The sequence below is a fragment of the Lotus japonicus genome, chromosome 5, assembly GCF_012489685.1.
Source record: "Lotus japonicus ecotype B-129 chromosome 5, LjGifu_v1.2".
NCBI classification, from domain to species: Eukaryota; Viridiplantae; Streptophyta; class Magnoliopsida; order Fabales; family Fabaceae; genus Lotus; species Lotus japonicus.
Window position 1 is genome coordinate 60,874,719 of NC_080045.1, and position 25,278 is coordinate 60,899,996.

The 25,278-nt window shown below is 34.0% G+C and overlaps 3 protein-coding genes across 3 annotated transcripts; all 3 read right to left on the bottom strand.

Annotated features, from left to right (window-relative positions):
• Nucleotides 1-766: 766 nt before the first annotated feature.
• Nucleotides 767-2,295, bottom strand: LOC130721462 (F-box/kelch-repeat protein At3g23880-like). The gene is made up of 2 exons (XM_057572260.1): nt 2,134-2,295; nt 767-2,006 (listed from the first exon to the last, which is right to left on the bottom strand). The coding sequence occupies exons 1-2, from the start codon at nt 2,137-2,139 to the stop codon at nt 906-908; spliced, it is 1,107 nt and encodes a 368-aa protein (XP_057428243.1). The 5' UTR covers nt 2,140-2,295; the 3' UTR covers nt 767-905.
• A 3,482-nt stretch (nt 2,296-5,777) lies between these two features.
• On the bottom strand, nt 5,778-7,655 carry LOC130719926 (uncharacterized). Its single transcript, XM_057570520.1, has 5 exons — nt 7,536-7,655; nt 7,156-7,425; nt 6,860-7,021; nt 6,203-6,358; nt 5,778-6,113 (listed from the first exon to the last, which is right to left on the bottom strand). Exons 1-5 carry the CDS (start codon nt 7,653-7,655, stop codon nt 5,778-5,780), a joined length of 1,044 nt encoding a protein of 347 aa, XP_057426503.1.
• A 14,174-nt stretch (nt 7,656-21,829) lies between these two features.
• On the bottom strand, nt 21,830-23,689 carry LOC130719927 (uncharacterized). The gene is made up of 4 exons (XM_057570521.1): nt 23,570-23,689; nt 23,197-23,466; nt 22,904-23,065; nt 21,830-22,165 (listed from the first exon to the last, which is right to left on the bottom strand). Exons 1-4 carry the CDS (start codon nt 23,687-23,689, stop codon nt 21,830-21,832), a joined length of 888 nt encoding a protein of 295 aa, XP_057426504.1.
• Nucleotides 23,690-25,278: the final 1,589 nt, after the last annotated feature.

The following is a 25,278-nucleotide window of genomic DNA, read 5'->3' on the forward strand; positions in this document are numbered from 1 at the left end:
TTATTCTCAAGGGGTTTTACTTTGGGAATGAGAGAAAACAACTCTGAATGATCTCAAAAAGGTAACCATTAGGATCCACTACAAATGCAATTAACTTATCCTCTATGCACTTTATCTCCCATCTGAAGCAACAAGAACATAATTAGAAATACAGATAGCAGAAAACTTGGTCATGTTAAGGTATGAAACGTTCAATGTTATGGTTCTTATCTTATCATATTCAATTTGCTCTGGAGTATTGTATCATGACCATTATGAGCTTATTTTGTAATTTGAAGGCTTAGATGCAGAAATACAACTGTGGTGATTGGTTAGGAACTGAGATTGAAGAGAAGTTGTTTCGCTGATAAGGTTGCTGCATCTTCTTGCTTTAATGGATAGCGAGGAGCTGAATCTAACACCAACAGTGCCCCTGGTCTGCCTCAAATCCTAAAGAGGCCTTGGCAACTTTTGATATCTTCGGCTTCACGACCTGGAATGTGCGCTCACCCCTGCCATGGAAGCCCTATCTCCATCAATCTCTCCTCCTCCACCGCTGCCATGTGCATCATCGAGCATTTCTTGAATGAGGAACAAAGCGATTGAAAACAATCGAAACGTCATGACGAAACAAAAACTAAAATTAGAAGAAAGAGATAAACAGAGTGAATGAAAAGACCTACAAAGGTTTTACAACTTTCAACATGCTTTGAAGAATATAAAATTGAATCTCATTGCCTAACCATAGTTTTCGAAGGCAAAAGGCAGATGGAACGAACGACTCTAATTGAATCTAAGACAAATAATTATGTATTTCTACTAAAATAACCACAGTCAAGTTTTGAATGTAGTACAATGGAATATTGAATTACTAAATTGCCTCTAGGCCGTAAAACCTGCTTCTTTATTTTAAATATATATAGATTTCACCCACAAACATCAGGGAGCGAAAGCATAGACTCTGTATACAAGGGCACTGATGAATTTAGAAAACCAAAATGGTCGCAATATTCTAGTTGTTCTCCTGGTACTCCTTCATCACTATACTTTGTGAGATTTGTTCCAGAAAACATGACAATATCACCCCCTTTTGTAGAGCATAATGGGAAAAGGGTCTTCGAAGATAGAACAAGAGTCTTGGTCCAAGATGATTGTATTTTGTATTTCTTCATAACCCATATTTCAATTGTATCTCCCAACAAAACTGATAGACTAAAAAATCTTCCATGCACCCACAAAGTAAAAGACCCAAAATCATGGGGAAGTAGACCATGAGGCTGGGGTATCTCTAAAAGTCTCTTTTCCATTAAATCAAAGGCAATGATAAAATACTTCACACTACCAGCCACCCAGTTCCAGTTCCAAGCCTTCCAGTGAATGGCCTCGTTGAAGAGCAACCCAGCACTAAGTTCAATAGTGGTTAAGGAAGGCAAATCAACACCCTGAGTATATTTCCACATATTAGCTCTCAATGAGAAAAACTGCACATATGATAAATCAGTAGGTGAGGATGTGTCTGTAATAGGCACTTGAACCAACAAGTAGTCATCGTTCGATGAATCGTAACCAAAACCATATAGATGATAAAAAACATTGGTGGTACTGTCAACAAGAGATGAAGAAGGTATTGGTTTGTGGACACGTATGGATGGATTCCACAGGTAGAGACTTTCATTACAGTTCACTAGCAGAAAGCCTCTAAACGAACCTTCAATTCGAATAGGGGTAGACAAAAAATCATAATCATCATGGGTAGATAAAAAATCATAATATATTGTTTCAGAAATACGATCAGGGTTAAGCGAACCCTCTAAGTCCATGGTTCGAATGCCATTAGGGGTAGTGAACAAGAGTCTATGAGCACGAGCAGCACGTTCAAAATGTGATGTTGCAAAGTGGGGATCGGATATGAGAGACCGCCACAACTTGCACACAGCCTTGAAGCGTACAAGAGATTTCGCCGGCAACCTCAATAGGATTTCAGTGATCAAATCTTCACCCATTTGCAAACACTTCTGGGTTTCAATCTGAATCAGAATATATATAAGCAAATATATACACAAAATGCATGCAAAGATTAACAAGTGTGAATGTGTGATCAAATAATTACTAATCAGTGAAGAAGGTTCATTCGAGGGAGTGAGTCCGATTTACCTCCATGTGAGTCGACGGCACAGACGCGGCTGCCGGCGGAGAGAACTAGAGGCGGACGGCAAGGGCAAACGGCGACGGTAGCAGCAAAGGAGTCGCAAAATGAAAGGGATTGCGCAAAGAAAAACCTAATATGTTGCGTTGCAGGGAACCCCGAGTCTGACTTGACACATATATAACAAAAATATTATCTATCAAAGTTAAGTACATCATCCATATTTTTCTCCATATAAGTAAAATTGACTTCAACTACCCAAAATGGGTAGGTAAGTTGGCAACCCAGGTTGAATGTGTGAGAAGAACTCTCGGGTTCGATAATAACACAGTACACTCTGGAGGAGGGGTTGATGAGCCTTAACTTTGATTAGATCCCGAATCTAACAGCGTCCAGAGGGTGATCGGGTACCGGATGTGTATACTAAGAATTTTTTTGACTTGAACTATGAATTAGGAACTCATATGTGTCATCAGTTCCTACCACTTGAGCTATTATACGGGGACAAATTAATTAATGAGTTGTTTATACCATTTTATGTTATTTATTATATTATATTTATATTAATTACTAATTGTGAAACCATTCAAAATATTTAAAAATTAATAGTTTTTTAAAGAAATTAATTATATTAAAAAGCAAAACTAATATTGGACTTGACCTTCTTATTAATAAAAAAAAATTAATTAGTTATTAATAACCTTTTATATTGTTCATTCTATTAAGGCTTAAATGCACTTTTGTATCCCCAAGTTTACATTTTTTGTGATTATTGACCCTGATCTTTTTTTTCTACGAATTAGGACCCTTTCCAGGCAAAAAAATCAGCCATCTTCTGCATGCAAATTGCCTGGAAAGGGTCTCAATTCGTAGAAAAAAAAGATCATGGTCAACAATAGCAAAAAATGTAAACTTGGGGTCCAAAAGTGCATTTAAGCCTTCTATTAATTACTTAAAATTACTTAACTTTTAATTATTAATCAAAATATGAGGAAAATTTTAAATCTAATAATAATACTTATCTATATAAGTGAAATTGACTTGACCTTTAAGTTAATAAAATATTAATTAGTATTTCATTTTAATATTATTTATTTTAAATCTTTAATCATTCTACGAATTTTTTAAAAAATGAATAAAAAATAAATTATTGTTTTTATATATAACAAATATATTAAGTATTAATGTTAACTATATCTATATCTATATTTTCATAAGGGGTGTATCTTATCTTATGAGAATGATCATTTTAAACGAAAATATTGAAATAAATCATGAGCATCAAATCAAATAAGGAAAAGTAAGGATTAAAATATTAAGTCATGCATGTTACTTTTTAAAAAAGTCACATGAGTGGTCATGTGGCTATCACATATTTAACCCTACATATATAGGTGTGTTTGTGTAAAAGAGACTTGAAACAAATCAAATTAGTTGACAAAATTATGAATCAATTGTCACATTTGCCTCAAGTTATAGTTATGAAATATTGTTAAAATAAATTTTCAGGAATATTACTATATTTTTAAAATATTATAAAAATTTTACTGTCCTTTTAAAAATATATTTTATCAAGTTATAATATTAATTATCAAAATAAATTGAGGTAAACTACGCACTATTTTATATGTGAAAAAAAATCATAATTAAAATTAAAAAGTAATAAAATACTATTTATTATTTTAAATCTACTATATAGAAGGAAAAATTGCTTGAGAAAATAATTCTGACTAAATTTAAATAAATTTAAATTTACCAAATAATATTTTATGCTATTAAACTAATACTAATTATAAATTTAACTTTTAAAATTACTTTATTATTGATAAAATTATAAAATAAATATTTTATATAAAGTATTGGTGATATTAAAAATTTATTACTTTATTTGAAATATTTTTAATTCAGTTAATTATTTTTCAAATGATTAAATAAATAAATAATTAAAATTACATCGGTGCTAGTGATTAAACATCAACTATTAAATTTGAGTAATATTAATTTTTTTTTGATAAGCCAAATGAATATATTGAATGAAGTACAAGGGGTACTTCAACCCAATACAAAGAGGAAGAAAGATAAAGTAGTAAGAAAGAAGCAAAAAACAGTGAAAAAACATGTCAGGAATAAACCCCCTCCTCCTTGAAAGCACAGCATAATAAAATATGCCTCATTAAAACCTTCCCAGGAAAACCCCCTTGGGAAAAACCTGGAAAAGGAAAAAGAGTACATATTTTAGAAGGCCATAACAATACCTCCAAGGAGAAATTACAAAACCCACCCACTAATTGAAACTGAATGAAAATAAATCCATAGCACTACCACCCGAAGCCAGTTTAGCAGTACAGCTTCAACTATATCAAGCAAAGATTCCTTTACACCAACAAAGCAACTAGTAAAAACAAGGCATGGTATCAATCCCCCAACAAATCAACCTAGCTCCACCATAATATAGCAACAGCTCCAAGCCTAAGAATATTAAGCCAGTAACAGTACCAAAAAGACAAGGGATTCAAGCAATATCAAACGTCCCCACAGAATAGCAGTCACAAAGCTGTAATACAACAAATAGGATTCAGAATCCAATCTGAAGAAGAGGCCTGGAAATTCCTCCCCTTAGCTTTAAGCCATAGCCAAACTTTAAATTGTATCAGTTCTGTAATTTTTTCAACGTCCACCACACCACCTTCAAAAATTGCTTTGTTACGATAAAACCATAAAGAGGATATTGCAGCAATCCACAGCAGAGTTGATACACATTTCATATTCTTCCCTGCCCCTAAGATGAAACCAAAATGGAGAAAGTGAGCTCTGACATTCATCGGTAAAACAGTACTTACCCCAAGCCATCTACATAATTTCATCCAAACCTTCCAAGCTATTGAGCAGGAGAAAAAGAGGTGAGATACTGATTCATCCTCCAATAGACACAATCCACATGAGATCCCAGAATTAGTCGGGATGGCATTTCTGAGTAATATTAATTATTATTTACACGAAGAGATAATTCTAATATTTTTTATAAAAATATCTCAACACTTTTTTTATTTTATTCAATATCCTTATTAAAAACTATTTCAAAATTTATTTACTTAAACTATAATAAATTTTACATAATGTCAAAAAATATTAGAAATTAAACCAGTGCAACGCACGGATATTATATCTAGTATTATATAATACACTCTTTAGATTATTATTTTTATTTTATTTTATTCATTAACGTTACAACATAACTAATATAAAAAAGACTTAATTTCACTTTTAGCCCACCTTATTTTATCTTTGAGCGATTTTAGTCCCCCTACTTCTTATTGCAAGATTTTTGTCTCGCACTTTCCTTAATGCTACAATCAGGTCCCTTAATTAAAATATGTGGAATTTAATTTATGTATTCCTTAAATTAATTTACGGAACCTTGTAAAATGTCTTTTTTTTTTTTTTTCAAGTCTTGTAAAATTTCTTAATGAAACTCCAAAGCAAAATGTAAAAAAGCAATACAACACAAAAAAAAAACGTTACAACCAATGTTGTTTTTTTTAAAGCAAATACAACAATGTTATTATTCAGTATATAGAAGAGCATTATTACCTTTTCCGATTATAAAAAAAAGCATTATTATATTTTCCATACAAAGCTGTGATCCACCTCACTAAAGTGGGCATTTCCTTAAATCTCCACCATTACCCCCATACCAAAAGCTCTGACCCCAATAACTACCTTTGGCGGGGTTAACTCCTGCCTTATAGCAATTACTTTGTGTAATAAGCAAATCTGGTTTGACATCAGATACAACTTGCCTGAATACACTGCCAATATTCCCATGAAGACCATCTCCCATCATTGGCAAATTTTGTGTCACACTAGACACCCACCCTCCCCAACTTAAGACCTTAGCACCAGTATTTAAGCAATTGAATAATGCAAGAGGCCAATACCCAATTAATACATTGTTTTCGGTATGAATTAAATACCAACCGTCTAGGTGCTGCATGCAAGAAATTCTAGTATGAAAAATACAACATTTGTAATAAATAATTGATGAATCAATGTTGGGATTACAATAAAAAAACTCACCAATTCAATATCGAGCTTGATGTAAGAATATGCCCCTCCAGTGACTGAGAGTTGGCTAATGATAAAATCAAGTGGTAACTTCGGATTTATTTGAACAAAGCCAGGACAGTAAGTATTGAAGCAACCTTTTTGTGTTCCCTTATATATATCGCTTGCCTAAATAATCGACAGAAAAATTTAAAATGAAGTAAGTGTCTTATTAATTATAGGAGTATATTACCCTTTCATCCCCTAAAGAAGTTTAAATTAAACTTCACTCCCCGCTTATTTCTTAACTAACACTCCCATCACCTAAGAGATAAATATATAGTATTACACTTCATCCAAAATATTAATTTCATCTTTAAAATATCATACTATTGAGCAAAATTATAATATAAAATTATAAATAGAGGAAATAAATATAGCTACTTGATGATAGAAGATAATCAAGGGTTGATAAAGGGAAGATAACATACACCCCAAGCAGCGAAAAATCGAGTACGCTTGTCTCCTCTATAGAGATCTGGATATACCTGTGACACCAAACCAAAATATGCTCCATATATAATTAATTAATTTGATATTTGGACAAGATTATTATCCATGCATTCTAATTAATTTATATATCTTCAATAATAATTTTAAAGAGTGCCAAGGTAATTTTTGAACATGTACCATCCATCCAGCTCGTATGGTATCAAAACCACCAACATCACATTCAAGAGATATGACAGAACCACTTAGTTGTCCATTCCCAACTGATGGGTTATGTGTGCTCATATATGCCGAAGCTAGACCATACTTGCGGTATACGGGTCTTGCTACGATTCCTGAAAACTGTAACGTATATATATCGTTTCCGTTTAATGAATTTTAACCACTTTCAAAAACTATTACAAGAAAATCATTTATGTATGCATACTCTATTTAATTTTCAGAAAACAAAAAAGAAACTAGTTTTGAATGCTCACCCTACTTTGTTGCTTGTTGTTTTGAAAGGTTGTAGCAGATGGTTGAAATTGCTGTGTGAACATGTCTTCAGCTAGTAATTGTTCCTCCTTTGTTATTCTCCTTATGGGAACTGTTCCTAGTGGACATCCCTCCTTCAATCCATAACTTAAATTGTTGGAAACTTCAATTTGCTCAGGAAAAGCCTTGATTTTATGATTCTTGAGTAAAGGATGTTGAAAGGCGGGTTGCTTGTATAGGTCCACGCAATCGTAGATGTCTCCATATTCAGTCTGCATTTTTTTTTTAATTTCACAAAACACAAAACACATGAAACTTTTTATTAAATGAAAGAATTTTAATTTGTTTGCGCTGAACTCTATGAATCAAAGTTAGTGTATACCTTGATAGTCTTTGGATGAGTGATGTTTGACTCCAAACTTCCATCAACTCCATGAAGACAGAAAATGAGAGAAATCACCACATAACATGTACAAAACCACATTACTAGAGTAGTAGCCATCTATAAACTTGAATCTCTCTCTTTAATTTAGGATCTTGTATTTTTTTATGTATACATCGCTCAAGCTTATATAATGAGGAAATCATACAATAAAGGACAAATCTGGCATTGAAATTTGTTCATGAATAGGAACTTGAGTAAAAGTATTTATTAAAAGTAATTAATTATGGAGAAATTAATTAACAATATTAAATAGTTATTAATAATTTTCTATTAATATATTTCCAATTTATAAAATATTAAAAAACAATAATATTAATAACAATAAATATTTAATAACAATCTAAGAAAGTTAATAATATTTTTTTATATTAATAACTTTCAAATAAAACCGTGTAACGCACCTGTATTCTATCTAGTATATAAGTAAATTTGAGTTAAACCTTGAATTAATTAAAACGTTTTCAATTAATAGTGACTCTTTATATTACTAATTGTATTAAATATTCATTTTAAAACCACTCGTCCATACAATTAAAATCTTAAATATACAAATTAGTCAAATATTAATTATCTTTTTTGAACCTCAAATATTAATTATAAATATTAATAGTGACTCTTTATATTACTAATTGTATTAAACATTCATTTTAAAACCACTTGTCCATACAATTAAAATCTTAAATATACTAATTAGTCAAATATTAATTATCTTTTTTGAACCTCAAATATTAATTATCAATAAAAACATTCCTGGCTAACGAAAATACTAATTAATTACTGTTGACTCGATCTTTATATTGAAATTTTATTAAATATTAATATAAATTTTAAAACCTCTCATAAATATAATTAAAATATTACATATTAATATTTGTTAAAATATTAACTATCAATCACAAAAATAAAACCAAAAAAAAAAATCACAAAAATAAAACAAAATTAAGTAATATATTGTATATAAAAATTAAAATATAGGACTTATGATAACATGTAATTACTATTGGTGGCGGCGGCGATTTCACCTCTAGAGTTCCTGACGCACTTGCTTCTTGAGCGGCAGTGGCCTCGCTCCTGGCGACTTCGATCTAACGGCGTATCCCTCTAGCATGTTCGTTCTCTGCAGTGTTCCTTCCTTCGAGCTCTGTACGTACATCGTATCCTCCTGTTCGTATGCTGCTAGAGCTCGCGTGACTCCATAGCCTACTCAAGGCGATAGTGGGGTTCAGGACGAAGGTGGCTCAGCGACGACAACCGACCAACCATTGATGTTTCCAATCGAAGTTTGCTTGCATGAATTGTCCTATGTTTTTTGTCCTTTCATGCTCGTTTATATCGTGGCTGAAGACTCTCAGCCCTTGCTTCCTACACGACGGCCTTATTCTTTAATGCGGCGTGGCTCCGACCTTTTCTTTGTACGAACGCTCAAAACCTTGGTTCAAACACTCTGGACATTTTCTTTGTTCGATGCTCAGGTTCACACAGGAGTTCCTCTTTTCCAGTGGCGAGGCTTCAATTTGCTTTCGCGGAGCCGACTGATTGTGCTTCTGTTTGTCCTGTTGCCTTCTTCATTTTTGACTTGTCTCAATGTTAGGTTCCGCGAAAGCAAGCGGTGGTTCTCATGGTCTAGCTGCATCGGGTGGCCATGGGTCTCCTCTTGACGGGGATGAGGCAGGCGAAGGGCCGGGGAACCGGTGGATGATTCTGAGGGTCCTGTCCAGAGCATGGGCTTCGGATCCTCCAAGGGTGTGTTGGGTGTTTCGAACATGACTAAGGGATCGACATATTTCTACTCTCTTCGTCGATGGTATAGCGGAGGAGGTAGGCTACCACCAGGTGCGCGGGTTGTTTGCTCAGTTTAGGAGGCTTCTGGACGTCTTCATTCAGCGTAATCGCAAAATTGGAGGTGTTTCCGTTTTGGTTTTGTCTGTTTTCTTTCAGGTGATCATGCTTCTCCTATAATCAAGGCTCTTGATGGTGAGAATGGGAAGGGCAACTTTATCAGTGACAAAAGCCAAATTTCCTAGGGATGAGGAAAATTTGAAGACAACTGAAGTGTCCATGGCCAGAGATTGCAAAATGGGTGGTCTTGTTTGTAAGTCTCAGAAGGAGGAGAAGATGAAGGTGTTTGAGTCGCCTCAAGCATGGCTTGAATTGAAGGATAGGTTTGTCTCCGCTTCTAGATCGTGGAGTGAATTTTTGAGGGGAGAGCACAATTTGCAGTTGAAAACTTCTATTTCTTCTTTTGATGATGACTTGTTTGGTGTCTTCACTGGGTCCTGCTATCAGGATAGTATCAGGATTGTTCTTCCTTTGTTATTCTCCTTATGGGAACTGTTCCTAGTGGACATCCCTCCTTCAATCCATAACTTAAATTGTTGGAAACTTCAATTTGCTCAGGAAAAGCCTTGATTTTATGATCCTTGAGTAAAGGATGTTGAAAGGCGGGTTGCTTGTATAGGTCCACGCAATCGTAGATGTCTCCATATTCAGTCTGCATTTTTTTTTTAATTTCACAAAACACAAAACACATGAAACTTTTTATTAAATGAAAGAATTTTAATATGTTTGCGCTGAACTCTATGAATCAAAGTTAGTGTATACCTTGATAGTCTTTGGATGAGTGATGTTTGACTCCAAACTTCCATCAACTCCATGAAGACAGAAAATGAGAGAAATCACCACATAAAATGGACAAAACCACATTACTAGAGTAGTAGCCATCTATAAACTTGAATCTCTCTTTTTAATCTAGGATCTTGTATTTTTTATGTATACATCGCTCAAGCTTATATAATGAGGAAATCATACAATAAAGGACAAATCTGGCATTGAAATTTGTTCATGAATAGGAACTTGAGTAAAAGTATTTATTAAAAGTAATTAATTATGGAGAAATTAATTAACAATATTAAATAGTTATTAATAATTTTCTATTAATATATTTCCAATTTATAAAATATTAAAAAACAATAATATTAATAACAATAAATATTTAATAACAATCTTAGAAAGTTAATAATATTTTTTTATATTAATAACTTTCAAATAAAACCTTGTAACGCACATGTATTCTATCTAGTATATAAGTAAATTTGAGTTAAACTTTGAATTAATTAAAACGTTTTCAATTAATAGTGACTCTTTATATTACTAATTGTATTAAATATTCATTTTAAAACCACTTGTCCATACAATTAAAATCTTAAATATACAAATTAGTCAAATACAAATATAATTAAAATATTACATATTAATATTTGTTAAAATATTAACTATCAATCACAAAAATAAAACAAAATTAAGTAATATATTGTATATAAAAATATATTAAGTAATAAAAATTAAAATATAGGACTTATGATAACATGTAATTACTATTGGTGGCGGCGGCGATTTCACCTCTAGAGTTCCTGACGCACTTGCTTCTTGAGCGGCAGTGGCCTCGCTCCTGGCGACTTCGATCTGACGGCGTATCCCTCTAGCATGTTCGTTCTCTACAGTGTTCCTTCCTTCGAGCTCTGTACGTAGAGCGTATCCTCCTATTCGTATGCTGCTAGAGCTCGCGTGACTCCATAGCCTACTCAAGGCGATAGTGGGGTTCAGGACGAAGGTGGCTTAGCGACGACAACCGACCAACCGCTGATGTTTCCAATCGAAGTTTGCTTGCATGAATTGTCCTATGTTTTTTGTCCTTTCATGCTCGTTCCTGCACTACTAGAAAAAAGACTTTTCACATCAGGGTTTTCACATCGGTTAATCAATTACCTGATGTAAAAGATGACGCGGTGGCAATATTGAAATTATCGTGAAGTTTTATGATAGTTTTCACATCAGTTAGGAATATGTCTGATGTGAAAAGTAATTAGGAAACACTTTTTACAACGGTTGTTAGAATAAGCGATGTGAAAGCTAAATGCGGTGGCATTTTTGAAATTTTAATGAAGTACTTTTTACATCGGTTATAATATAAGCGATGTAAAAAGCCCATCTTTTCTTAAGTTTTCACATCGGTTATATTATAACCGATGTGAAAAGTCTCAGTTTTTTGAGTTTTGACATCGGTTTTGTTATAACCGTTGTGAAAGATCACTTTTTTTTTTAATTTTTACACAGGATACAAAGATCAGTATTCATTCAAAGTGCTTTCTTCCTCTTTCACCGTTGAAAACCTAAGTCGCCTACGCTCTTGCTCCTCTTTCGCCGTCGCTCGCCGTCGCTCGCCGTCGCTCGCCGTCGCTCGTGCGTTGTGCAGGTCCTGTTTCGCCGTTGTTCGCCGTCGCTAGCTCACCATTCACCTCACTCTCATTCTCTCTCAGTCTCGCCGTTGTTCCGCAGTCGCTCGTCGTCGCTCGTGCAGCTCTGTGGTCCACTTTGATTCCTTGCGTTAAGGTGCGTTGCTTTCTTGTTCTTTGTTTCATGGATTGGAGCATATTGTTTGATATGGGTTTTGAAGTTTGCAGTGTTCATAACATACTGTTGGTTTTTTCTTCAATCTATGAATATATGAATGAATCTAACTGGTTACAAATCCTTTGAAAGCTTGATTGGTTTAGTGCTTGTTGTTGAAACTTGATTTGATGTGGATTGGGATTATTAGCGTCGTTTAGGTTTTGGTTGATTGAGAGAGTTTAATGTTGGACCTTAGCTGAAAAGGAAAAATTTCAGATGGATTACAGATGGATTCCAATTATTTTGAAGGCTCCCCCTAACCTGTAAGCAACAACTTTCTCCTATAAATTCACCCATCTACCGAGTTTATTTTCGTATGCCTGCCCCTATGGGCGTTTGAATCAAGTAAGTAGCTCACAAAAGTTCTGTGCTCGTCCTGTTGCCCCTAATTTCAGTTAACTCTCTTTCAGCTGTTAAGCTACCCCTCACTGGTATAAATGAATAAATTGAAAGTAAGTTCTGATATGCATGTTTTTTTTATATGCATATATTGTAGGAATAATTATTGCTTAAGTGGAGTTGAGTTCGATTCAGTTATAGAAGTCCCACTTTATTTCTACAGATTCGTTGTCCATTAGATTTTTGACTCTCTTTTGGTTGTTTTAAATTACAATGCATTGGGTTTCTATTATATAATATACTTTGGCTTGGCAGTATAATTTTGAAGGCAAGTGAGGCTTGGTTAAATTTGGGGAGGTAATAGCAGTAGCAGGGCCATATGTGCATCTCCGGATTGGTCTATACACTTGTTCTGAATGGAATTATGGGTAAGTTTAGATCTTTTGCATGTATGTTTTTTACTTAGAGGTTAAGTATCATAGCTAATCTCGGGCTTCAATTTTATTTTCTTCTGAGCAGTGGTTTCCCTTATTTACTATTGTTCTTAAGCAGGGCTTCAATTTTATTCCAGGTTTACCCTGAGGGTAAGGTGTATAATTTTATATTCTTCTCTCTTGTCCCAAATACTGGTGTGTACCATGCATCTTTCCATGAATTAAAGATTCTTTTCAATGTGAGGGCGAGGGTGGTTCCTGATGAATCTAAGTTAATTCCAATGAATGGACTGTATCTTAAAAACTCAGCTAAGCTTGAATTGACAGTGGGAGAATGTGACTTTTTTTTTTTAACTCAAATGGCTACATCATTGCAAGAGGTGGTGTATGTGTTATTGATGTGGTTGTATCTCATTCATTCTGTTCATACAGCTTTGTAAGAAAATTTCAGTATCTCTTCAGCTCTATTGTTATGCCTCAAAGTCTTAAAATCTCAATTCAGCTTAGGCCTCCTGTTGTCTACTATTAATAAAGTCTATTTTATTAGCCATTATTACTCTCCCCAACACTTGGCAGTAATTCTTCTTTAGGTAGAAAGAAAAGATTCCCCAATTTCCAATGACAGTTCTGCAATTGGTTCATGTCATTATTTTGTACATTTCACTTGGATGGTTGGATCAAGCACATGTTCTCCTTGATGTAATGCATCTAGATGGAGTTAAAACTGATTCAGCTTAACCAAGCTTGGTCCCCAGTACATACAATTTTACATTTCCCTATTATTTATTTTCTTGTCTAGAAAACATGAATATGTATAATGCTTTGACGTCACCAGATATGGACAGGGATAACTTAGAAAGAAGGGAAGATTATGGAGAACACTATAAATCAGTGATGAGCCTTAGCATGTTAGTCCTTTGTGAATAAAGAAAAAAAAATAAGCGTATGAAAAACTATTTTGATAATTGAGTTGGAGCACATTTCTCCAACAAACTATTTCCTTCTGCGTGTATGAAAAATCTTTGTGGGAGTCATATTTCTTCTGATCACATATCTGTGCAATTCATTCTGAACTGTGGTGGGGAGCATCTTTCTTGAAGTTTTTGTCTGACTTTCTTAGTGGGACTGTAACACATACTCTTATTTCACTCCATGCTTTTCACTGGATGTGGATGGTCAATGTGCTCTATGCTAGATATTGGGGCACTCATTCTAAGGATTATGAGAAGTAATGTGTTAAATTACAAGCTAGACCGATATTTCTAACAGGAACTGTCCCTCTTCAATGAAAAAGTTAGGAATTATTTTGGAAAAATTAATTAAGCATCTGAGGCAGAATCCATGCCCAATAGATACCAATGAAGTTATGTCTGACTCACAAAGTTTTCCTTTTTTGTAGTTGATCATGGTTGTCTTTGTGGTTCCCAAGTCTGACAAGTTCGTCACTTTCCGATTGAAGGTTGAGCCAAAGGTCGTAAGAAAGTTATATAGACAATGATTTTAGTTGTTTATAGCTGTTTTAACCTTCCTCTTTGTGGTTTCTGATGTTTATTAATTACTACGGTATTGGACAAGCATGCCATTGCTGATCCTGTAAGTGGTTTTTTCAAACCATTTAATTATTTCACACATCATGGAATAGCAAGGGTCTCAGCTTAAGACTAAAACTGCTACTGAACAATTTGTTTCTTTTGGGTCAAATATGTTTTTAGTCCCTGTAAAATAGATGTGAATTGAACTTGTATGATTTGAATGATTATGATACAGCAAGGTTGGCTCTTTATGGCATCGAGGCGGACATGCCATTGGCTGAATCAGAAGATGATGATGATTTTCACATATCAGAAGGAGGAGTTTTTAACTCTTTATCCTAGGAAGGATCTGAAATAGCTCAATGAGACTGAGGAGGTTGTTTTAACTTAATCACTCTTAGTTTGTAGTTGATTCTTTCCAATTAAATTGAAAGTTTATTATCAATTCATATCACTATTCACAGTTTATTACGAGTGCATTCTTTCATGTAGGATGGTGTGTTTACGGTTGTAGCACGAGTTACTGGCCTTGCTAAAGGGGAGAAGTGGTGGTACTCTGCATGCAGTTGCCACAAGGCAGTAACAATTGAGGATGGAACATTTTACTGTTCTGGTTGTTGCAAACCTGTACTGTCTGTAACTCTTAGGTGATGCATAGCACGGGTCACAATCCTAGTAAAGACTAAAGGAACATAAAGAACAAAGGGTATTGATAGTCTTTTTCTGCTGAAAATTCTGTTGTCTCCAATTATTGTTGCTGTTTGTGAGAGCTCAAGAGTATTGATAGTCTTTTTCTTTTGGCTTTAAATTGAGAATAAGTTAAAGCCATCATAGTATTGATAGTCTTGTTTCTTTGCTTTTGTTTTTATCTTACCTTTCTTTTGCTGGCAGTGTTGTGTCATTTGTTTTCTAGTTTAGATAGTCTTTTTCTTTTGGCTTTGTGATGCCTTCTTATAGCGACTCCCTTTGCTTTTGTTTTTATCTTACCTTTCTTTTGATACTTTGCAGAAGCTTGGCACCTGTTGTGGAAAGGTACTTAGCTTGAGTTGAAAAAACAGTAGCAGCTGAGTTGAAAGGTACTTTGCAGAAGCTTACCTATCTAATATTCACTTTAAAACTATTTTAGGTTGTCTTTGAGCATGTCTTGAACATTGAAGTGTGATATTTTTCTGGTTGGATGGAGTAAATATTTTCAATGTAAGAGAGGTGTGTGATCAGAGCTCAAGGGTAGTTGGTTTCTGGGAATTCTTTTCCATGATATATTGTATTCTGTTAGAGTATGCAATATACCTAGTCATTACAAGCTGATAATTTATGATGTGAATAGACTCTTAGTGGGTTAGTTTCTGTACTCAGGCTCTAACTAATTCTATTTCTGTTAAAGAGCTCAACTTGTACAGGCATTTATATACCCTCATTCAAACAACTTATAGATAGGTAGTTCCTTACTGTCCTATATGACAGAACCTTTAATTACAGTGAAGAAAATGATAGTGGTTAGATTCAGTGATTAATTTTCCATTATTGTGTCACTAGATTGTCTTAGCCTGTAACATTCCTGATATTGTGTCACTGTGTTAGTTTTCCAGATATTAGTTGGCTCTTGTGCTAACCTTTTCTTCTCATTTTCCAGATATTAGTTGGCTCTTGTGTCACTAGATTGTTGATCTCTGTATTTATTGCATCTGTTTATAGGGTTCAAAGTTGCTCACCTCCGCTGCTCTCCTAATTTATGCTTATGGTGCTGGTGGCTTTCCTGCTTGGGGCATTAATTTGCTGAACTGTTGCTGTTTTGCTGAATTGTTGATGTTTAACTATTTTGTCCTAATTTCATGAGCAGTTGCTGTTTAAGTACATTTAAAGAACTAGAATTGCTGAATTGTTCTAGTTCTTTTAGGCTATTATGTTTTCTTTTTTGCTGGGACCTTGGATGTTTAACTCACTTGAGAGAGTGTGTTCTCAAGATCTCTTTTTATGTTAATAAATTTTCATTAAAAAAATATGTATATTCAGGTCAAATTCGTGTGGAAAAAAAAATTGTTGAGCATTCACATCGGTTTTCAGTCTAACCGATGTGAAAAGTCGGTTTTTTGTCTAACCGATGTGAAAAGTATACATTTCACATCGGTTGGCTGACAGAACCGATATGAAAAGTGTACTTTTCACATCGGTTGGCTGACAGAACCGATGTGAAAAGTGTACATTTCACATCAGTTGGCTGACTGAACCGATGTGAAAGGTATAAACCCGATGTGAAAAGGTTAGGAGATACCACATCAACATTGTTTACATCGGATAAAAACCGATGTTAAAACTCAAAAATACCCGATGTGAAAACTAGTTTTTCTAGTAGTGCTGTCGTGGCTGAAGACTCTCAACCCTTGCTTCCTACACGACAACCTTATTCTTTAATGCGGCGTGGCTCCGACCTTTTCTTTGTACGAACGCTCAAAACCTTGGTTCAAACACTCTGGACATTTTCTTTGTTCGATGCTCAGGTTCACGCAAGAGTTCCTTTTTTCCTGTGGCGAGGCTTCGATTTGCTTTCGCGGAGCTGACTGATTGTGCTTCTGTTTGTCCTGTTGCCTTCTTCATTTTTGACTTGTCTCAATGTTAGGTTCCGCGAAAGCAAGCGGTGGTTCTCATGGTCTAGCTGCATCGGGTGGCCATGGGCCTCCTCTTGACGGGGATGAGGCAGGCGAAGGGGAACCAGTGGATGATTCTGAGGGTCCTGTCCAGGGCATGGGCTTCGAATCCTCCAAGGGTGTGTTGGGTGTTTCGAACATGACTAAGGGATCGACAGATTTCTACTCTCTTCGTCGATGGTATAGCGGAGGAGGTAGGCTACCACCAGGTGCGCGGGTTGTTTGCTCAGTTTAGGAGGCTTCTGGACGTCTTCATTCAGCGTAATCGCAAAATTGGAGGTGTTTCCGTTTTGGTTTTGTCTGTTTTCTTTCAGGTGATCATGCTTCTCCTATAATCAAGGCTCTTGATGGTGAGAATGGGAAGGGCAACTTTATCAGTGACAAAAGCCAAATTTCCTAGGGATGAGGAAAATTTGAAGACAACCGGAGTGTCCATGGCCAGAGATTGCAAAATGGGTGGTCTTGTTTGTAAGTTTCAGAAGGAGGAGAAGATGAAGGTGTTTGAGTCGCCTCAAGCATGGCTTGAATTGAAGGATAGGTTTGTCTCCGCTTCTAGATCGTGGAGTGAATTTTTGAGGGGAGAGCACAATTTGCAGTTGAAAACTTCTATTTCTTCTTTTGATGATGACTTGTTTGGTGTCTTCACTGGGTCCTGCTATCAGGATAATATGATCCCTGATGTTGTTCTTTTTCCATAGATTATTGTCTTGGATTTCAATAAGGGTGTTGTAAAAGAGTTTGATGATTGGGAGAAAGATTGCCTTCTTTTTCCAGAAGTTTTTTTCAAATAGTGGGTGTTTGTCAATTGTTAAGCCTTCCTCTCTTGATTTGTGGTAGCTTCTAGGGGGTTTGACTCTGCGGAGGTGGTTGATGTAGATTTTAGGTCTGAATGGAGGGCTTTGATGGTGGCAGAGGAGGAGCCACATTCAGTTGGGTGCGATGTTCTAGGGATGGTGGAGAGAAGCTCTATGGTTTTAGGGCTTCCTTCGTCTTCTTTGATTTTCGAGGGTAGACAGAAGTTGTCTCTGGTTTTTGATCCTGAGATCTTTAAATTTCTGAAATCTATCTCTCGTGGGTTTCTTCCTCCACTGTCTTTGGATCTGTTTTATTCATGTTTGTTTGTTGAGTCTCCAACAAGCTCGGCTGGCCTTGAGGTACGCTTGGATATCCCTTCTTCTACTTGTGGTGCTTCTTTGCTGGCTGTGGATTCTTCTTTTCTTGCTTCGAGTGTTCCGTTGCGGCTAGAGCAGTGGAGAGACTTGATGTTTCAGCTTTTGAGTTGGCTTCTCCCTTTAGCAGTTTTACCTTTACACTGTGTTTGTTTGAGTGGAAGTTGTGGGGAGGGAAATTGGTAGAGTTGATATTGGATGGAAAGTAAGATTCTTAAGTGTTTGGAACACCTAAGAAAGTAATATGAGTGGAAAACCGTACAAGTAAAAAACCTCAAAAGTTTTCCACCCAAAGATGGTGAGAAAACTGACAAAGGCAAGATATTCTCTTGATGCACGTGAACTTTCACTTTTTCAAGCCTACAAAGATTTAAAAAATATATAAAAATGAGTAAAATAGTAATTATCTAATTATCATTCACACATTTCCTTTCATTCTTCCTTCTTTTTCTATCAATCCAAACAACTCAAAAATCACCTCATTTTCCGCTTATATTCTTTCCACTTATATTCCTTCCACTCATTTTCATCTCTACATCCAAACAGAGCATTAAGACGGGGGATCGTCTGAGACCTCTTCCATTTCTCTTCCTCGTGGGAGAGGGCACCCAAAAAAGGTCAAGAGAAGACGCAGACCTCGTCAGTTGCCCCTTGTCACCTGTGTGAGTTTGGTTGCAGTTGAGGGTGAAGACTCTTTCCTCTAGTGCGTTCACGCCCTTGACTTGTCTTGCTCCATTGGATTCTTGGAGCGCCCCAGGTGGTTGCTATTAGACGCGGGCCAAAAAGGCATGGTTGGTTGGCAAACTTGTGGGTTTTTAATTTTGACGGTGGGGACGAGGCGACTATACGTGACCTAGCACAAGAGATGGAGGAGTGGTGACCGCCCTGAGTGGTGAGGTTGCTCTTGATGTTGGTTTTTGTATCTGGTTTAGGTCTTCGACTTTATTCCTTTTGGGTTTTTCTTTTGTTCTGGGAGGTTCTTGTTGTTTGTAGGGGCTAAGTGCTTGTGTACTCTTGCAAATGGTTGGAGATTTTTGTTTTTGTTATCTCCATTGTCCTATTTTCAAGCTTAACCTCTTCCCTCATTATTAATATATATTTGGATTTCAAAAAAAATAATAATAATAAGTATTCAATGAAATAATTATATTTATTAGGTTTAAATACTCTAGAGGTCCCTGAAATTGTCTCCCGTACGAAAATAAGTCCCTGAAAAAAAATTCTGATTCCGAATCCCTGAATTTTTTTTAATCAGAATAGGTCCCTACTCGTGTTTCCAGCTTATGTGGCTTAATTTTTGCTGAGTCAAATATTCCACGTCGCTTTTATACTTTTTTTAAATACACATGGATTAAAAAAATAAAATTAAACATTTAAATTTAAATTTAAAATCTTATTAACCTTATTAAACGCTCACCCCTTTCTATCTTAGGGGTGAGCGTTTAATAAGGTTAATAAGATTTTAATTTTAAATTTAAATGTTTAATTTTTTTTTTAAATCCATGTGTATTTAAAAAAAAAACTAAAAGCCACGTGGAATCAATGACTCAGCAAAAATTGAGCCACCCAAGCTGGTAACAAGTGTAGGGACCTATTCTGATTAATTTTTTTTTCCAAAGATTCGGAATCGGAAAAAAAATTTCTAGGGACTTATTTTCGTACGAGGAACAATTTCAGGGACCTTCAGAGTATTTAAGCCTATTTATTAACTATATTTAGAAAATTGACTTTAAATAATATTATTAACTTAATTACTTGTAACTTTTATGTATGTGCATGTTATTAAAAAATACATGAATGAAAAATATTTTTTTTTATTTCATTTTTATATATGAGATTTGCTAATTTACTCCCACTTGCGATTTTATGAAGGAGGAAAGTTAACACTTATTGTGAAAATAAAAGTTAGCACTTAATTTAGACCTTATATGTTGGACAAAGAATTTAATGGGTATACACTGTCAGTGTAAACTTTGTTTACACAGTCGCCCAATTGAATTCCGCCACATCAGCAAATATATTCTTGTTTTAATTAAAATTTAAGATGAAAGATATTATTTCACTTATATGGCATGTTGTGATTGGTTGTCAGTGTAAAACAGTTTTACACTGACAGTGCATATCCATTACCCTTCACTTTTTATATCTAAAAATTTCAACACGGGTAATGAGTAAACTACGCACTATTTTTATATGTGAATAAAATTCATAGTTAAAATAAAAAAAGTAATAAAATACTATTTATTATTTTAACTCTATTATATAGTAGTCAAAATTACTTGAGAAAATAACTATGACCAAATTTGAATAAAAAATTTTTGGTAAGCAAAAAATTTGAATAAATTTAAATTTATTGAATAATATTTTATGCTAATACTAATTATAAGTTTAACTTTTAAAATTACTTTATTATTGAAAATCGTATAAAATAAATATTTTATCATAAAGTATTTGGTAAAATTTATTACTTTATTTGAAATATTTTTAATTCAGTTAAAAAAGCAATACAACACATAAAGAAGTTAAAACCAATTAATGTTATTTTTTTGAAAGCAAATACAACAATATTGTTATTCAGTATAGAAGAGCATTATTACCTTTTCTGATGTATAAAACAAAAAGGGTTATTTATGCTCGGGCTCTTTGAACTATAGTCAGGAATTGGGATACATCCTAAAACAAAATTTTTAATGTTTTTCATTCTTTAACTTATAAAACCGTTTGACTTTCATCCATTTACCGGTTCCATGCTTACTTGGCATGCAAACTTGCTGGTAAGTGGTGACATGCCAGTTATTTAACCAGCTTTTAATTACACGTAGAAAATTAATTTCAGTTTTTATTTTATTCCATAATTAAAATAAAAAAGTTAATTAAAAATAAAAATCCAAAAAATTGAGAAAATTTAAAATCAAATATTTTTCACCTTCATCGTCATCTACAAACATCTATAATCATCTTCATCAAAGCTTCAGCCTCCAATTCACCATCGCATGCTTCCTCACATAATCATTTTCACAAACACCCTCAAGGCCCAACCCCTTCCCATTCGACTCCGTCACCATCGAGTCCAGTAACGAAGGCCCCATCATTTCCCATGCTTCCTTCAGGTACCCCCTCGATCTGGATTAGTGTGGCTGGTACTCGATCTTCGCCGCCGTTGTTGGTGGAGGTTTGTTTATGGGACTCACGGTGGTTGCAACTTTTGTTTATTCTTGCGTCTTTTTCAATTTTTGCTTTGTCTTTTATGGGTTGTGACTTATGTAAATTTGTGCTGGAATGTGAAAATAGTGGTGAGCGGAAGAAGTGGAAATGGAGAAACGTGAAGAGGTGGTGTGAAGAAAAAGAATGGCAAGGGTGTTTGCATTTCTGGGTTTGAGTTATTGGATTTTGGGTTGCAAGATTGGGATGTAATTAATTCTGTTAGGTGGAAAAAATATAAAAAAAAAACAATTAAATGACATATCAGCACTTACAAAGGCCAAGTAAGCATGAAACCGTTAAAAGGATGAAAGCCAAACGGTTCTACAAGTTAAAGGATGGAAAACATTAAAAAATAATTTAGGGACATATTCCGATTCCTGACTATAGTTAGGGACCCCGAGCACAAATAACAAAAAAAACATTATTATATATTTCCATACAAAGTTGTGATTCACCTCACTAAAGTGGGCATTTCCTTAAATCTCCACCATTACCCCCATACCAAAAACTCTGACCCCAATAACTACCCTTGGCGGGGTTAAATCCTGCCTTGTAGCAATTACTTTGTGTAATCATCAAATTTGGTTTGACATCAGATAAAACTTGCCTGAACACGCTGCCAATATTCCCTAGAAGACCGTCTCCCATCATTGGCAAATTTTGTGTCACACTAGACACCCACCCTCCCCAACTTAACACCTTAGCACCATCTCTTAAGCAATTGAATAATGCAAGAGGCCAATACCCAATTAAAAAATTGTCTTCGGTATGAGTTAAATACCAACCGTCTAGGTGCTGCATGCAAGCAATTCTAGTATGAGAAATACAACATTTGTAATAAATAATTGATGAATCAATGTTAGGATCACAATAAAAGACTCACCAATGTAATGTGGAGCTTGATGTAAGAATATGCCCCTCCAGTGACCGAGAGTTGGTTGATGATAAAATCAAGTGGTAACTTCGGATTTATTTGAACAAAGCCAGGACAGTAAGTATTGAAGCAACCTGTTTGTGTTCCCTTATATATATCGCTTGCCTAAATAATCGACAAAAATTTAAAATGAAGTAAGTGTCTTATTAAACATTGGAGTAAATTACCCTTTCACCCTTTCATCCCCTAAAGAAGTTTAAATTAAACTTCACTCCCCGCTTATTTCTTAACTTACACTCTCATCACCTAAGAGATAAATATATAGTATTACACTTCATCCAAAATATTTATTTCATCTTTAAAATATCATACAATTGAGCAAAATTATAAATAGAGGAAATAAATATAGCTACTTGATGATAGAAGATAATTAAGGGTTGAGAAAGGGAAGATAACATACACCCCAAGCAGTGAAAAATCGAGTACGCTTGTCTCCTCTATAGAGATCTGGATATACCTGTGGCACCAAACCAAAATATGCTCCATATATAATTAATTAATTTGATATTTGGACAAGATTATTATCCATGCATTCTAATTAATTTATATATCTTCAATAATAATTTTAAAGAGTGCCAAGGTAATTTTTGAACATGTACCATCCATCCAGCTCGTACGGTATCAAAACCACCAACATCACATTCAGCAGATATGACAGAACCACTTAGTTGTCCATTCCCAACTGATGGGTTATGTGTGCTCATATATGCTAAAGCTTCACCATACTTGCGGTTTACGGGTCTTGCTACGATTCCTGAAAACTGAAACATATATCGTTTCCGCTTAATGAATTTTAATCAGTTCCAAAAAATGTTACAAGAAAATCATTTATATATGCAAACTCTATTTACTTTTCAGAAAGGAAAAAAAGAAACTAGTTTTGAATGCTCACCCTACTTTGTTGCTTGTTGTTTTGAAAGGTTGTCGCAGATGGTTGAAATTGCTGTGTGAACATGTCTTCAGCTAGTAATTGTTCCTCCTTTGTTATTCTCCTTATGGGAACTGTTCCTAGTGGACATCCCTCCTTCAATCCATAACTTAAATTGTTGGAATCTTCAATTTGCTCAGGAAAAGCCTTGATTTTATGATCCTTGAGTAAAGGATGTTGAAAGGCGGGTTGCTTGTATAGGTCCACGCAATCGTAGATGTCTCCATATTCGGTCTGCATTTTTTTAAAAATTTCACAAAACACATGAAATTTTTTATTAAATGAAAGGATTTTAATTTGTTTGCGCTGAACTCTATGAATCAAAGTTAGTGTATACCTTGATAGTCTTTGGATGAGTGATGTTTGACTCCAAACTTCCATCAACTCCATGAAGACAGAAAATGAGAGAAATCGCCACATAAAATGAACAAAACCACATTACTAGAGTAGCAGCCATCTATAAACTTGAATCTCTCTCTCTAATTTAGGATCTTGTATTATGTATACATCGCTCAAGCTTATATACTGAGGAAATCATACGATAAAGGACAAATCTGGCATTGAAATTTGTTCATGAATAGGATCTTGACTAAAAGCATTTATCAAAATTAATTAGTTATGGAGAAATTAACAATATTAAATAGTTTATTATAATTTTTCTACTAATATATTTCCAATTTATTATATATTAAAAACAATAATATTAATAACAATAATTCTTTAATAACAATCTTAGAAAGTTAATAATAATTTTTTATATTAATAACTTTCAAATAAAACCGTGTAACGCACATGTATTCTACCTACTATCTAGTATATAAATAAATTTGAGTTAAACCTTGAATTAATAACAAATCTTTTAATTAATAATGAATACTTATATTACTAATTGTATTAAATATTAATTTTAAAACCACTCATCCATACAATTAAAATGTTAAATATAATAATTAGTCAAATATTAATTATCAATAAAAACATTCCTTGCTAACGACAATACGAATTAATTACTATATTCAAAAAAAGACAATACTAATTAATTACTATTGACTCTTTATATTGAAATTTTATTAAATATTACTACACTAATTTTAAATCTGTCATAAATATAATTAAAATTTTACATATTAATATATTTTAAAATATTAACTATCAATCACAAAAATAAAAAAATTAAGTAATATATTGTATATAAAAAATATATTAAGTAATAAAAAATAAAATATTCAATGTAATAATTATATTTATTAACTATATTTAGAAATTGACTTTAAATAATATTATTAAATTAATTACTTGTAACTTTTATGTATGTGCATGTTATTAAAAAAATACATGAATGAAACATAATTTAGTTTGACTATATATATAATATATATATATAGGGAATACTAATTTACTCCCACTTATATTTTTTAGAAGGAGTGAGAACATGCAACACTTCAATTAGTTCAATATACTCTGAGAAAAGAAACCCCTTCCGGGTTACGTGTCACCTTCTCATTTTTCCTGGATTATTTTAAGTTTTCTTCTTATTTCAAGTACCCACACTCTTCTTCTTTTAACTTCCCGCTCTTCTTCTTCTGAAAAATTTCAAAAAACTTTGAAATGAAATAAAGCTGCACATGTCAGTCACACCATCAATTGGAAAGGGAAATATTAAAAAATAAAAAATAAAAAAATCCCTATCTCTTCTCATTTTTCTCTTTCACTTCTTTACTCCTTGCTTCCGTCTTCTTCATCTCTCTTGAAATTTTTTTATCCCATTTTTCTTTCTACATCTTCTGCATCAGGTTAGTTCCATCTCCTCTTTTCCTAACCTTTGCTTGATTCTTTGTGAAAACTGAATCCAACCTGATCCCCAAAGGAATGGTACCGTAAGGTGTTTGAGTTATTCCATCTCTTTTTCCATTTTGAAGCCTTCATCTTTGAGCTTATTTGTGTGCTATTAATTGATAATGATTTACTCTTGCTCTCACAGTTTTGTGTTTGAGACATAGTTTGCTACAACTTCTTTGAATACAAAGCTTTGATATTTTTTCTATT

Excerpts from the sequence above, each read along its gene's own strand:
- LOC130719926 (XM_057570520.1), bottom strand. The coding sequence starts at position 7,655 with ATGGCTACTACTCTAGTAATGTGGTTTTGTACATGTTATGTGGTGATT. Across the intron at positions 6,359-6,859 it reads CCATACGAGCTGGATGGATG|GCAAGCGATATATATAAGGG; the intron begins GTACATGTTCAA and ends TCGATTATTTAG. Across the intron at positions 6,114-6,202 it reads TCAAGCTCGATATTGAATTG|CACCTAGACGGTTGGTATTT; the intron begins GTGAGTTTTTTT and ends TCTTGCATGCAG.
- LOC130719927 (XM_057570521.1), bottom strand. The coding sequence starts at position 23,689 with ATGGCTGCTACTCTAGTAATGTGGTTTTGTTCATTTTATGTGGCGATT. Across the intron at positions 23,467-23,569 it reads CTCATCCAAAGACTATCAAG|ACCGAATATGGAGACATCTA; the intron begins GTATACACTAAC and ends AAAAAAATGCAG. Across the intron at positions 23,066-23,196 it reads ACAACAAGCAACAAAGTAGG|TTTTCAGGAATCGTAGCAAG; the intron begins GTGAGCATTCAA and ends TATATGTTTCAG.